This window comes from Nelusetta ayraudi, unplaced genomic scaffold (assembly GCF_046127955.1).
Source record: "Nelusetta ayraudi isolate G7.1 ecotype Tasmania unplaced genomic scaffold, CSIRO-AGI_Nayr_v1 ptg000083l, whole genome shotgun sequence".
In the NCBI taxonomy this organism is placed as follows: Eukaryota; Metazoa; Chordata; class Actinopteri; order Tetraodontiformes; family Monacanthidae; genus Nelusetta; species Nelusetta ayraudi.
Window position 1 is genome coordinate 499,057 of NW_027466133.1, and position 15,364 is coordinate 514,420.

General features: G+C 46.6%; 1 protein-coding gene across 3 annotated transcripts in view; it reads right to left on the reverse strand.

Annotated features, from left to right (window-relative positions):
- Window positions 1-316: 316 nt before the first annotated feature.
- Window positions 317-15,364, reverse strand: part of gnaz (guanine nucleotide binding protein (G protein), alpha z polypeptide) — a 30,416-nt gene continuing 15,368 nt past the window's right edge. For all 3 annotated transcript variants that reach the window (XM_076044827.1, XM_076044828.1, XM_076044829.1), the window contains 2 exons: window positions 11,321-12,633; window positions 317-1,132 (listed from right to left, as the gene is read on the reverse strand). In XM_076044827.1, coding sequence (XP_075900942.1) covers window positions 788-1,132; window positions 11,321-12,043 — 1,068 coding nt within the window. In that variant the 5' untranslated portion in view covers window positions 12,044-12,633 and the 3' untranslated portion in view covers window positions 317-787. The remainder of the gene's footprint in view (window positions 1,133-11,320; window positions 12,634-15,364) is intronic.

Sequence of the window (15,364 nt, forward strand, 5' to 3'; positions counted from 1 at the left end):
AGAAGAATGTCAGAGGGTTGACCGAGGGGAAGGTGCGTGGAAAACATTTTTCACTTCAGCGTCACACTGTGGCAGTTTCCTCTGTTGGGCCCAAACACCTTAACATCATGTCTGCTGACATTTTGTGTATGTGAGTGTGTGTGCGTGTGTGTTTTGTGTTGTTTTTTTTAATCCTCTCTGAAATACTCTCCTCCCCTCCTCCGCACACACACACATCTTATCAGGCGCACTGACTGGTTACCGTTTGTTATTGGGGCGAAAAATTTTGATAAAAAAAAAGAAAGATTGCATTGATTCTTTTCATAACACAACTCCCCCCCCCCTTGGCGAAGCAACATAATTGACAAAACAAAAGACGACAAATGCAACCGGTGGGGGAGGGAAGAGGCAGGAGGGGAGAGGGGCTGCAGGATCCAGTGTGGCCGCTGCGTCCAGCAAGCGCTTGACCATTGTTCAGCTTGTGTGTGTGTGTGTGTGTGTGTGTGAGCAAAACATGAGCGTGCGTGTGCGTGTGTGTGTGTGTGCGCGCGTGTTTGGGTGTTGGGTGTCTCTGCATACTCGTATTCAGTGCAAACGCATTGGCTTAAAAAAAAACAAACAAACCAACAAACAAAAAGAGAAAAAAAACCCCGAATCCCATCTCGACCCACCGGCTCTCGGCGTGAAAACCGTCCGTTTGCGGCGACGACGACAGTCAGGCAGGCGAGAGCGGCGTCCGCAAGTCCGACCCGACCGCCTCGGCGTGGGCCCACCCCCCCCCTCCCCCGCACCGGCCGGCCTCGGGTCCCTAGCACAGCCCAATGTACTTGAGATTGTTCTGGATGATCACGTCCGTGACGGCGTCGAACACAAACTGGATGTTGCTGGTGTCGGTGGCGCAGGTGAAGTGCGAGTAGATCTCCTTGGTCTCCTTGTTGCGGTTGAGGTCCTCGAACTGCCGCTGCACGTACACGGCGGCCTCCTCGTAGGTGTTCTGGCCCTTGTAGTCGGGGAAGCACACGGTCAGCGGGATGCGCTTGATCTTCTCCGCCAGCAGGTCCTTCTTGTTGAGGAAGAGGATGAGCGACGTGTTGGTGAACCAGTTGTTGTTGCAGATGGAGTCGAAGAGGCGCAAGCTCTCCGCCATGCGGCTCTGTGTGCGGAGGGGGGGGGAAGGAAAGCAGGAAATGTTAGGCGTGTGGGCTTGAGGAAACAGTTTCATCCATCCATTTTCAATACCCGCTTCCTCCTGCACTCAGGAGGGTCTGCTGGAGCCTCTCCCAGCTGTCATAGAATGAAGGCAGGGTTGCTGTAATATAATTTGAGAGGTTTTTCAAGGTTTAGGTGTTTCCATTACCAGTTTTTTATTGCGATATTTAGGTTTTGCGCAATTCTAGGGGTAATGGAAACACGGCTCCAGTGGCAAGGTTTTCTTTCTTTCTATTTTTCAATCATCGTTGTCAGACTATGTTGTCTTTCAGTAAACTATTGAGAAATGATGACGAGTGACGATTGAACAAAATATCAGCCAAAATATAGCAACCCAATAGTGTTTTTTTTGCTAGAGGCCTGGAAACAGCGAGCTGTCCTTTCATACAGATCTGGATTTGAGAGTTGTTTTTTTTTCACATAACTTATCATGCCAGGCTGCTCCACTTGCAGCCCTGCGAGAAAACTGATGGAAAAACAATTAGATATGGGAGCTTTAAAGGGAAAGAAGGGTTTTTCCAAAAGGGGCGTTTCAAAGCCTCGGGATGTTGGAGTGTTTTCAGGAGACCCTATCAGTCTTTCTTAAATTCTAATCAGTCTGCTAGTAAACAAAGATCTGGAGATGTCTTCAATGTGGGACCAGGAGAAATGGTGTCAATCAGGGTTAGTTTTGGCCCACGTGTGTATGACGACACCGGATTAAAATGGGTTTGTTTGTTAAACTGACATGTGGAATGCCCCATTTATCAATGTTGAATTGTTCACATGGCCTCCGGTTAAAACGGTTGTAGTCTCAAAAGTTAAATTGTGAGAGGCGCCGTTGTTTACAACCACTGGCAGGAGCTCCTGCTTTCCCTTCTTCACATGGACTGGCCGAAAACGGCTCTGACTGGAGTTTTTTTAAGGTGGGTTTGGAAGTCGGAGTAGCGCGCCTGCTTTGCAGGATTAATAGTTGTGCTGTGCTGGTCACTAATCTTTTTGTCGGTGCGATTCCTGCACTCCTGTGTGCATCAGAAGTGAATCAGTAAGCCCTGCGCCAAAGTTTTCAGCAGATCAGGAAAAAGTTTGGGACTTTCCGAAGAGTGAAAAGGTCAGCTGTGACCTCAGACGTGACATTTTCCTGCTATCAGGATCCCAGCCGAATCCTGCTGCCTGAGCCGGGGCCACAGGCTGACGGACAGGATTCTGAAGGCGGGAGCGCAGAAACCTCCAGAGTTTCATTCACACAAAGACACTGTGAGCTTGTAACTAAAAAAAACCAAAAAAAAACAACCTTTCAAACAGACGTGAGAAGGGAGAACATAAAGTCATCCATTGGTTCCGCGGTGGACGTCCACCGTCACACTTCTTGGCCTCTCTGTTGTGTCAACACCGTGTTCAGGCTCTCAGACAGACAGTCAGTTGTCAGACAGACAGACAGACAGACAGACACCAGTGACCCTGGTTTGAACCTGAAACGGCTGCCTGCTTTGTTCGCCGTCCCACCCCAAACTGATAATGGTAATAAAGCTGAGAATGTAAGTGACTGTTTGACCAGATCACCTGCAGACACGCTGGGATTAGAGTTTCTTTTCTCCCGCTGCATTCATGTGAATTAAAGAGTGTCTGGACTGGACTGGGACATGAGCGCAAAAGCTGACAGATGGTTCTAATAATACTGATGATGAAAAACTGATGGGTTTTTAAGGGAGAAGGGCCTCGGTATAAGCCAATAAACAGATACAGTTGTGAAATATTCAGCAATATTCAGGCCTTTATTTTTTCTCCTGTATGAAAAAAAGCTTAACCATAGTCTTTCCTTATTTATCTAGTGGTTTTCTAATGGCATAGTCGCTCAATTGGGATGTTGGCAGAAAGAAAAGAGAAGTCCTGTGCCCCTACAGGAAAAATAAAGAAGTGGATCTCAACTCAGTCAGAATCCGACATTCCTGTCATTCCTGTCCGTAACCAGCAGGTCTCAGCGTTCACTCATCTTTTCTTGTATTATCTCCTTAAAATATTTTAATTATCTCTACGTTTTTGCAACCAAAGTACATTGCCCTCTAGTGGTAGGCTGATAAAGAAAGATGAAGTGGAAATTCGGTGTTGCCAAGTAGGTCTTTGCCTTCAGGATGTCACATGATGAGGCGGCACCACAAAATTATTGTTGACCGAGTCATTTGACTTTTTCGCATTTTGTCATTGTAGTTTTTAACAGGCATTTTCACTATTTGCCTAGTAGTCCTGGTGTGTCGGGAACACACGGTTTGCGCATCATGTGATGCTAAATGCATGAACTGGGGAGGAGAGTTGGTAGGGAGGGGAGGGGGAGAATTTGGGGGAGAGAAAGAGAAACAGTCGATGTGTTTGCGGCGGCTGCTGGCATGTGGCGACGGGCAAGTAGCTTGTGACCGGGAGGTTGTCGGATGGAGGAATGCTGCTCAAAAGGTTACAGAAACAACACGGTGCTCAGAGCAAATCACAAGATCTGAAGCCGCATAATGGCAGATATTGAGAAGAATGGGAAGGCGATTGGACAATCCTGCAGAAGCAGGAAGTGGGTGTGAGTGAGGGCAAGCCGCCGCTCTCCTCACCCCGCTCTCAACCCAAGTCCTCGTTCAGACAGTGAACGGGGGATGGGGAGGGGGAGGTGGGGGTGAAGGCTCAACTCAATGTAACTCACTAAAATTTGCTTTTACGTCACAGACGGCGCAGATCGGAGCAGGTTCAACGGGCTGGAGTATCACACACTCCTAATAAGGAAGAAGTTTAGTCACCACTGCCCTGCACTCGGATGCCTCCTGACAGAAATGTGCAGCTTGATCCGCGCCTCTCAGCTGACATGAGAACTAGCTAGCTGGCTAGCTAGCTGACACACTTGCTACAACACTTCTGTCCTATTTCTGTCTACCGTGAAAAAGCTTGAAATTTTTACCTAATTCACATGATGGGGGCAGAACTCCAAAGCCATAGTGACAGTAATCAGGAAGGGGCGGGGCCTGGCGACGGCTCAGACGCGGCTAAATTCGAGAGCCGTATTTCTGATCGCTGCGATCATTTCAACTTCAGAGCCCCAAATTAAGCCCATTGATTTATTGTCGTGGGAAAATTTAAAGTGTTTGCCGCCACTCGGGAACCGCTTTGCAGCACGGCATAAGTCTAAACATGTGAACGCCTACTGCTCCCACACAGAGACCTTCCTGGTGGAGGAGTGGGACAATGGGCCTCCAGAGGCTTTAAAGCACACAGATATCTCCTCTTTTCCTCTAAATGCCCCATTTGTCATCATTATATATATATATGTATATATATATATATATACATATATATGTATATATATATATATATATATACATATATATGTATATATATATATATATATATATACATATGTATATATATATATATATATACATATATATGTATATATATATATATATATATACATATATATATATATATGTATATATATATACATATATATATATGTATATATATATACATATATATGTATATATGTATATATATATATATATACATATATATGTATATATATATATATATATGTATATGTGTATATGTATGTATGTATGTATGTGTATATATATATATATATATATATATATATATATGTATGTATATTATTATTATTAGCTGTGTGTGTACATATGTGTATGTGTGTACATATTTAAAACACACACATTTAAAAAAAAAAAAAGAAAAAACCTTTATGTGTAATATATTTCAACCATTTCAGTGCCCCCTAGTGGCAGGCTGCCAATTAGGTAATTTCCTTTCCTGAAAGGCAGATGAACTATTCTGAGGAGTCGCTGACCAGATTGATGATTGAACAAAGTGAATTTTGCACATTACTGGAGTTTCAAACAATAATATTTTATTATTTTCAATAATAATAGCATCTAACCAGAACCATGTCTCCAACTGTCAGCTATCAAAATGAGGATATTAACTTTTGTTCCGTCATGGTCCTGTTGTGCACCAGTCAAACATGGAGCTGGCAGAAGAAGTGAAGCGAGGACTTTCTCTCTCATTTCTGAGCAGTTCAGTGGGAGGCTGCACGCCCGCATTATTGTTGGAAAACATTGCTAAAGTGAGTTTTGCATAATGTGGGACCTTTTAAACAGATGCTCACCCACACACACGTGAACACACACACACACACACACACAACCACAACCACACACCTTTGCACGCTCTGCTTCCTCTCCTTTGACGCCTCCTGTCAAGACACAGGCCCTAATTAAGGCGAAGCTCTAATGAGTAGGTTCATCACAATGTCGTTGCTTTGTTTCCTCATAAACACCAAGCACTGGCGCGTGCAGCGATCCTTTGGTAAGTCATTAAGGTTCATTCTTAAATGTCACTGCTTAAGAAAAAACAAAGCAAAGCAAAGCAAAAAAAAAAAAAAAAAAAAGCAACAATTCCTGTTCCACCTCCTTGTTTCCCTCCGTTTAATTATCGGTGTTGGGGAAACAAACATGGAGGAGAAGGAGGTGATGTTTTATCTCGCTCACGTTGTAAAAGCGTCTTCCGTGTCTCCTGCGCATTTATTCACATTATTGCAGAGAGGCTCTTAGTCACAGCAGCCGACCCTGTTAGGGCCGAGTCTCATTAATTCATGACCCTGTGACGTGGTTTCTTTATGTTTAGGTGGGATCTGAGGGAGTGAGACGTGGCACTGCACGGCAGCGGTCACATGACGCAGCCCGATGGTCGACATCGGCAAAGAGGCTGGAGAGGCGAGTCAGTGAGTCCCCGGTTCACGTCTTCATGTAAATGAATCGCATGGAACGAAACCTGATGTCTTGCAAGAGCCCAATCTGTGGAAAACTCGCCCTGCATTATCAATATTGTTGTGTTTTTGACGGTTTGCAGTGAAATTGGAGCAATTCATAATAAAAAAAAAAAAAAAAAAAAGTGCATTGTGGTTGAACGCACTGTGAGGATTCTCACAATGACCTCATGGTGAACCTCGCATGAGTCATGTCAGATGGGTGACTTTTAGAAGCTAAAAGCTAGCACTGTAGCTAGAGGCTGCAAACACAGGGCTAAATACGCTGTTTTAGCAAGGTTTGCCCTCGTTCATTTACCCTCTGTTCCTGCACTCTCCGGTTGAAAGGACGAAAAAAACAAGCTTCGGAACAATTTTTTTCTCTCACTAGCGTCAGAATATGAATCGTTTTTAGTGTCGCGCAATTGGATCAGTTCCTCCCTCGCGCACTGCAGATCAATGACGCGATACAAAAAAAGATGTCGATGTCCGTCAGGCGGTCGGGAAGCAGCAGCGTCAGTGATGTGGAACATCACAAGGGCCGCGCCGCCGTTCTCACGGCATTTGCACGCGCCCTCTGCTGCTCTGCTGGTAAAATAAATGAATTAATGGAAAGAAAAATCACACCCATCCGAAATGGCTCCGTGCGCACGGGTTTCCTCCTCGTCCCTCACGTGACAGGTAAGTAATTGCGGTGCAAGAGGTTAATGGGGAAAGTTAATTGAGAGCAACAGGAAAAATAATGTTATAAAATAGATGTTGATAATCATTATAATAGTGATAATAATGACGGTGGTGGTGGAATTCTGCGGATGGATGTGGTTTTTTTTTTCTCTCAACGCAGCAGACGAGCTCGCAGCGAAGCTCCACGTTCTCACCTCACAGACGCGCTGAATCCGCTCAGCCGGCGCCTTCTCACTAGCGCATCCTCACGCACGCACACACACACACACACACACAGGCACAGGCACGCACGCACGCACGCACACGGGCAGAAACACCTCGCAGCCTCTCTCTCTCTCTCTCTCTCTCTCTCTCTCCCCCTCCCTCCTCCATCTCTGCGCCCCTCCCTCCTCCGTCTCCCTGTAGTCACAGCTCACTGTCAACAGCGCAGGATTAGGAGCATTTGACTGGCCTGTTGCTAGGCAGCGGTTGCCACGGCAACCGATTCATTATGAAGACAGGGATGGGACAGGGGGAAATGCATCAGGGAATGGGTTGATGGGTAAATGTTGTACAGTAATTATTCTGGCCCTCTTTTCTGCATCCAAAGTGAACAAAGCGCTGCATATTTTTTTTCAAAGATTTTTTTTTTTTTTTTTTTAATTTTACATTATTATTTTTTTACGCTACCCGCCACATTATGCTCAGCCGGTCAGCTAGAGGGCAGCGCGACCGCGCACGTCCTGCTAAATCAGATATAATGGTTAATTTGTTTTTTGTTTTTTTGTTTGTTTCTGTGGGACACAATTTGGTTCGTTGAGCAAAGCCAAAGTTGACTGACTCCGCCCACCACTGAATGAATCTGGCGTGTGGGCTGATTTTTTTTTTTTTTTTTTTTTTTTTTTTACTGGTGCCATATCTGCAGCAGCGCTCACCGCAACCCGAAGGAAGTGTTTGCCGTTTGCCAGCCCGCCTTATTTCCCTACGTCGCTCTTTGCTTTAGGACCTCTGGGATGATTTGATCAGGGAGATTAAAAAAAACAAAACATGTGGAACATGTTTACAAGGTATAACTGGGTGGGGGGAACAAGCTTGCGTCTCATGGTTTGCTTCAGTCTGTCTGACATCACATGCTGCCGTTTGGTTCTCTCAATGAATTTACACAGAAGTCGTTGCAGTGTTATTTTCGGCCTCCTGGAAAAAAAAAAAAAAAAAACCTCTGGATAAGAGTGAGATGATTATTATCATTAAATTACAGTTAGTTTTACTAACAAACCAACAATGGAAGAGGTATTGTGTATGCATATTTGTGTATACAGTATATTGGGTAGCAATGATAGAAAAGTGTTGTCATCCTCTTCTGAGTTTGTGAAATAGAATGAAGATTTTTTTATCGTCATTTGGATGCAAGCATGCAAAAAGAAAAGAAAATGGACAAAATATCTCCTCTAGATGGAGGAGAAGGAGAACCGGGATGATAGAGGAGGTATCAGGGGCAGAGCGCATGGCCGCAAAATTCTTTTAAACTGACAACAGTTCCATCAGATTAGTACATGTCTGCCTTTTATATTTGATTGGAGTTTCTGGAGACCAAATTTTTTTGCTCTGGACTCGAGCCAGGCTGCTGTCGCCCCAATAATAAATGTAAAAAGTAGAGGGAAAAAAGAAACAAAAAAAACAGCCCCAACATAGTTTGTCAAAGCCTTTTCCTCGATGTTTTACAATTGCAGACACAGATCTGACAGCAATTGGAGCTAGTGGCCGCCTCCAGCAACCAGCAGGTGGTAAATCAGGCCCGACATCGATTCATTAACCCATTTCTGCCACGGCGCAACAATCCATCGGCCCTTATTGATCCCTGTGTGTGTGTGTGTGTGTGTGTGTGTGTGTGTGTGTGTGTGTGTGTGTGTGTGTGTGTGTGTGTGTGTGTGTGTGTGTGTGTCAGCTAAAAGGTCATAGACGCCTATGTGTATGCATATTATTTTTTTTCCCCTCCTCCTCCTCCCCGCAGCTCCATGTTGTGTGTTGCGTGGGGACGGACGGGAACAGCCTCCGTTAGTCAAATGTCAGCGTTTCCATCGAGTCACAGAGTCGCTTGACTCCAACCCCGCTGAGTCGATGAAAATACACGTCGGAAGGAGACAAAGCCAGATTAGACTAATGGCGCTCTGATGTGATGTTGTGATATTTTTTTCTCGACAGGGTTACGGCCCCGCTAACGGAGGTCTGCTCGCTGTTGGCGTCTCTCCCCTCTGGATTGCCTTTGGCTCTGACAAGCCATCGCCGGTCCGCGCGCTCGTAGAAACATTTGGTGGGCATTTTCAGTGAAATATGCGCAGTTTTCCCCTGAGATCATTCTCCCAACTTATTCTAACTTGTTTTTCACCCTGAAATCCCCAAATTAGTTGTACACAACCAGCTTAGATCTCTAGAAAAACAGCGTAATCACCGACCATGACGACTAAGCCAATGGCGAGCCTTCAATTCACCCACTTTTCACCACTGTTTGTCCGAGTGTAGACTTCATTGTCGCCGAGGGGTGGAATCTATATCAATTTTTGAATGTTACGCTGGGACGTAATGTTCGTGAAGCGATAGAGACCAACAGAACGTTGTTTGACGCCTCCTCCTCCCCCATTAGCACAGCACTTTACTTCCGACTCCTAATTATTTTTTGTCATTATCTGCTGTTTCGCATAAAGTTGTGCATAAAAGATAATTTCATTATGAAAAGTGCAATGCAAAAAAAATTAAATAATCCTGCCGACACACGAAAAGAAGATTGTTAGGAGTTTAAGTGACCTAAAAACCAGCTGATGAAAAGATAAACCACATAGAGCAAGCTACTGTACTTTTGAATAAAAACCCACAGCTATATCTGTGTGGACACGGCTTAAACCTTCTAAATAATAATAATAAAAAAAAGCATCTCTAAAATGTAGGGGACGTGCCATATGGGCCGCCAAGTCTCTGTGCTAATGCGGTTAATGGAGCACAAAGGCAGCGTGTTAAAGGGTTTCACTGAAACCAGATAAGGCAGTGTGTCGCAGCTGGGCTGCCGCCACCACCGTCACATCCGGCATCAAATCCCAAAAGGTGGATGGGGGGGGGGAAGCCTCTCAACTTGTCTCTGAGTTTGGTAATAATCGGCTGCTGTCCCTTGTTGTCCTTTGTTGTTTTTTTGTTGTTTTTTTTATCTTAATTTTTATTTCCAACACCTGTGAACTCGCGTCGTCTCACGGCGCCTGCACAATTTGCCAATTCTCACAGGTGCAGCCTCGCACTTTGTGCCATGAACTCAATTAACACCAGACTGCACTGCCGTTTCCTTCTGCCCCGCCCCTCCCCTTCCCCAGACCTTATTTTTAACCAAGGTGAACTAATGGATTTTTGCGAGGGAACACCCAGTTTTGTCCCGGTTATCCGTGGAATATTAGGCCAGTGACACTCCGGGATATCAAGGTGAGCACACACGCTGCATGGAGCCTGTGTGGGACGTAGAGAATGGGATTGAGCTCTTGTGTGTGTGTGTGTGTGTGTGTGTGTGTGTGTGTGTGTGTGTGTGTGTGTGTGTGTGTGTGTGTGTGTGTGTGTGTGCGTGTGCGTGTGTGATGGAACAGGAAACAGCTGGTCTTGGCCAAATGAGGCAGACTAGCATCTATTGTTTAGCTTCCTTTATCGGGAAAAGTCATTTAAACAAACGCCCCCCATGCCTCTCCTAGCCTCCCCCAACTCTTCCAGAAACATTCAGATAAGGCGGCTGATGTGCTCGAAACACCACCAAGTTTTTCAGATTCCACATACAGGGAGAACAGATAACAGGGACAAAAGTTTATTTCCAATATCTTTCCACATTTTGGCCCAAGTTAATGTGATTCATCCGTTTCATTTCAATCAGCCGCCTTGCTGCTCTAAGGCAAAGCCTTTTTCTAAGTAAGGATCGTTAAAAGAAATGTATTGAGGCTCTCCACACTGCTCTGAAAAAAAGATGAAATCATCGGCCGATTAACTGCATTAATTTGGCGGTAGTATTTATTTTGTGGATGGAAAGGATGTTCAAAGATCAGCAGAGGAATTTATGCGTTATGTAACTATAAAACAATAGAAACGCTTGAGAAAAAAAGAGTTAGCATCGGTGAAGGAGCAGCTGACTAGCTCGTAAACTGAAATATTTTATGAAATGGTTCTATCAATGAAATACATCGTTGCGAGAGAAAAGGGCAGTGATCCAAACTTTCATCTAAAAATTGAGTCCAGCCATTATAGAGTTCATTTAGTCCCTTCTAATAATAAAAACAACCATTAGTCGGAAAAGCTTCTCTGCGCATTTGTTACGTCATGAGTGGTCATCTGTGGCTTAATTTATGTTTTGTAAATGAGCTTTTGTACCACCAAATGCCTTGAAGAGGTATTTGGTGGTTGTGTGATGTGCTCACTAACCCAGGAGAGGCATAGGTGCATTATCAGTACCCTTTGTAACATCACACATTGCTGCTTTTCAAAGCCAAGCCAGCAAAAGAAGCGAAAGACGGACTGTTGTCATTTCTGGGTCATGAACCAACAGACAGGCTAGACTCACACGTTATTGTCAGACAGCCCTTGGTGAAATGTTGAACGCAGTCCTGAGCGGGTGCAGTTTCCAACCTGCCGATGGGAGAAAAAAAAAAAACGACTCTCGACGAGAGTGAGTGCACTCACCGTCTGGTTGTCCTCGTAGAGTTTGAGATCGTAGCCGCTCAGCTCCACGCAAAAAATGATTGCGGTCACACCCTCGAAGCAGTGGATCCACTTCTTCCTCTCCGACCGCTGGCCGCCCACGTCCACCATCTTGAAGGTGAGCTCCTTGAAGGTGAACTTGTTCTCCACGATGCCGGTGGTCATGTCGCGGGAGCGCAGGATGTCCTCCACCGTGGGGATGTACTCGGCCGCCGAGATGCGGTCCAGGTCGTTCAGGTAGTATGCGGTGTTGTCCTCCAGGTGGTACTCATTGGACCTCTGAAAGCACTCCTGGACGCCCGAGTCGGCCCAGAGGCGCTTCATCACGCCCAGCAGCTCCGGGGTGATCTCGCCTTTGCTCTCGGCCGGCCCGGTGAGGGCGAAGAGCTGAACGGCGTCATAGGCCCGGTCGGCGTTGTGAAAGTCAATCTTGAGGGTGGTGAGGGCGCGGATGATGCGCGTGAGCGAATCGATGGCGTTGTACAGGATGAGGGGCTTGTACTCCTTGCAGGCCTCCAGGTTGAAACCACCGCTGTGGATGATCTTCATCTGCTTGACGATGGTGCTCTTGCCTGAGTTGCTGGTGCCCAGCAGCAGCAGCTTGATCTCGCGCCGCTGCCGCTGGCTCTCCGAGCGCAGGTGACGGTCGATCCGCCGCGAGCGCCGCGCCGCCTCCTTCTCCTCCGAACTCTGGCGGCATCCCATGGTCCTCCACCACGTGGCGAGCGCAGACGAACTCGTGCTGCTGCCTGATGGGTGAGCAATCTCGAAGGAAAGTGGTTTCTCGAAAAGGGGGAATTGGCCGAGGGGGCGGACGGGGTCTCAACTCTCAGAGGGCTTATCCAGATCGGACCGACGAAACGAGAGACCGCCACACGGAGTTGTGACTCAAGAGTCTTTCATTCTCCTTTTTTTCTGGGGCAGTCTGTCAGTGCCACGTGGCAACAAGCCAGACTTGCGGGATGCCCACACAGCGGCGGGCACTGAGGTTGGACTGCCTGCAAAAAGCCGGGGAGCTGGGGTTCATAGCAAGGTCTCTGCCTAAGGAAAAAATCTGGGCGACGGTTCAACAAGCGTCAGTGGAAGAAGTGTTCGGGCTCGAGGAGTGCGAATAGCAAAGTCCCCGCGCTCTGCTCCCACATGGCTCTTGCGGGGTGTTTTTAATTTTTGTCCTTGTTTGTCTATAAGTACAAGGTTGATATTGGGATGGTTTCTCTGGATATTCCAGAGGAAATCCTGCTTTCTCACTTCTTCTATGGCGTGACGTCTTTCCAAGAAGAGAAGGCCTCTGACACCTGAGGAAACCAAGACACAAGAAGGGGCAGAGTAAGACAACGGAACGCAGAGTTAATGGCATTTGAAAAGAAGGTGCTAGCGCCGAGAGGTTGTTAGCGTGGCTTATAGACCTTCCTAAGCTATGCTACAGCCAAGTCCACATGGATGTATAAGACAATGTTGGCTTGTACCATTTGTCTGTATGTCCCAGCAGCCTTTGGTTCGGTCTCCTCAACCTCTTAACACAGGGGGAAACTGCCTTCCGACGGTGGCACAATAAATAATTCTTATTGGAATCGATTCCTTTAGTGCAGTGGAGCTTCGTCCACCGCACCACCAGGAGCAGCACCTTGCCCAGAATGGAATGGAGCCATGATTTATCTCGTCGGAATCCCCTGGATTAGACCGAGTCCAGAAAGTCATACCCGAGGTGTGTCCCAAGTCACACGCCTCTGTAGTGCATACTCAACCACCACCGCAGACAGGGTTATTTAACATGTCAGCAACATTTTTGATTTAACTTGCGTGTCATGCGATTACAAAGACTTCAGTAAGGACCGTCTTTGCAGTTTGCTGTCAAAGCGCAGCGGAGTAGCTGTGACAGCTGCCAAAACAAAAAACGCTCAAGTCATCTGGACACCAGGAGCACCACCAGGAAACACGGCGACGACTCGTAGAGCCTCATTAGCATCCCGACCTGCAGCTCCTTGCTCCGCCGCCACGCTTCCGCAGTCTCTGTGTTCTCTCCCTCTTCATAGCTCCGCCCCTGACGGCACAAACAGCCCGGCCTTCCTTGCCTGCGGTTCCATTTTACCATAGACTTCTGGCCCCACCTACTCATTTCACCCCAGTGCATGCACGTAGGCTCATTATTATATACACATTCAAGGTCAAACGTGCACGATGGCTGCAGGATTGTGTTGATAAACACCGAAACTGGCTTGTCTTTGCAAACCCCAGCAACCGGCTTCTTGGCCACTCACTGAAAAACAGCAGCAACTCGTTTGCTGTCACGGTGAAACAGAGAGAGAAAAAAATCCTGCAGGCTGGAGCCAGCAGGTGCATCTCATACCTTCATAACGTTGCAAAGCCTCATCTTTTTGCACACACATCTGCGTTTTTATCCCAGAGGTTCAACACCAGCGTCAGGAATATGATAATCACAATAATATTGAAAAAAAGAAAAAAATGTCTCTCTCCCTGAATTGAAGTCAAGCTCCGGCTGCTCAGAGACACGGGCTTTTTATTCTAATAAAGCAAACGCTCTGTTTTAATAAGTTCGGGGACATGCGTTCAATATAAGAAATATTGTTTTGATAAATTGAAGGCAGGAGCTGGTTGGAAACAGCGAGCCAGCCTGCGCCTGTGGGAGCGAGTGATAAATGCATGCCACTGGCTGAGCAACAAACGTGAATTCATACTGTGGCCTAGTTTTGGGCTGGCGGAGCTGTTTGCTGCAAAAAAAAAGGGAAAAAAAAAAACCTGTCACAGGGAGGGGGGGCGGAGGAGAGAGAGGAGTGAGGTCGGTGGACTTTTTGGAAATGACAGGGGGGACAAACAGAGCAGAACGGAGCCACAACAAAAGCATCACAACACAACCAGACTGGTTGAGGCGCCTCACTGCAGACCGCTACAGACCGCTTCACGCACATCGGCAGTTTTATCTTATGGGAAAAAAACAAGCAAACAAACAATGAAATGCACCAAAGTGTGAAGTTGTCTTCTCAATTTTTCTGTTCCAGGGACAGATGTGCAGCGCCGGCACACGTCCACACTTTTTGAAGTGGTCCCTCTCTTGGGTAATTTGCACGCGAGTGGCGCGCAGGATTTGCTTGGCGCCACATGAAATTAGCGCGGGGAGCAGTCGCTATACCGCCGAAGCTCAAGGGGATGCACCTTGCTGCCGCTTTACCTGCACGCTGATAAAAAAATAGGGCAGGGCGCAGCGGGGGCGACGCGCCTGACGACTCGAGAGGAACTTCAACAAATGCGCCACGTACGAAAATCAATTAAGGTGGCGCAGGCCTGCGGGGCGGAAACGTGCTGGATCCTGGAAAACAAATTAAGACAGCAGCCGCTCATGTTTGGAAGTTGCAATAGCTGCGACATGAAGCAGCAAAAAAGAGGAAAAGGTGCTATTGTTAAAAGTTGGTTCAGTGTTTTTTGGTTGTTTTGTTTTTTTCTTTTTAAATGTATTTATTTTTGTATCATTAAATAAAAACATCAGTGCTGGGAATGCAGATCCAGTCTGCAACCACCAGCATGGCGCTCTGCTACTGCAGCCGAGAGCGTATGGAAGGTTGAGCTGTGAGTCACGGCGACCGGTGATTAGATGCACCGTGCCGCCGTGCCGTCCGCCTGCCTGCAGTTCCTGGGGAACATGTGATTTAATGAAGATGAAATTAAAGCCACTGGTGCAGCTGGTTGGGATGCAGCATTGCCACTTTTCAGCCCCAGTACAAGAACTTACATCTGATCTCTGGACGATACCGAGCAGTTGATATTACCATTACAGTTCTTAGTTACTTTAAAAAAAAAAGAAGAAAAACCTGCTTTATTGTCGTCATCATTGCAGTCTGACCGTAACTAAGGGCTGCTACTGACATTTAGCTGGGCGGTCCTCCTGGTCCGCTCTGGGTCTCGTTAACTACCCAATGTCGCATCTGGGGACGGTCAGTAACGGTTCAGCCTTTTTTTTGTATACATGACAACAACACTGTGGCGTCAACCTTGCAAACCTTTGAGAACAGG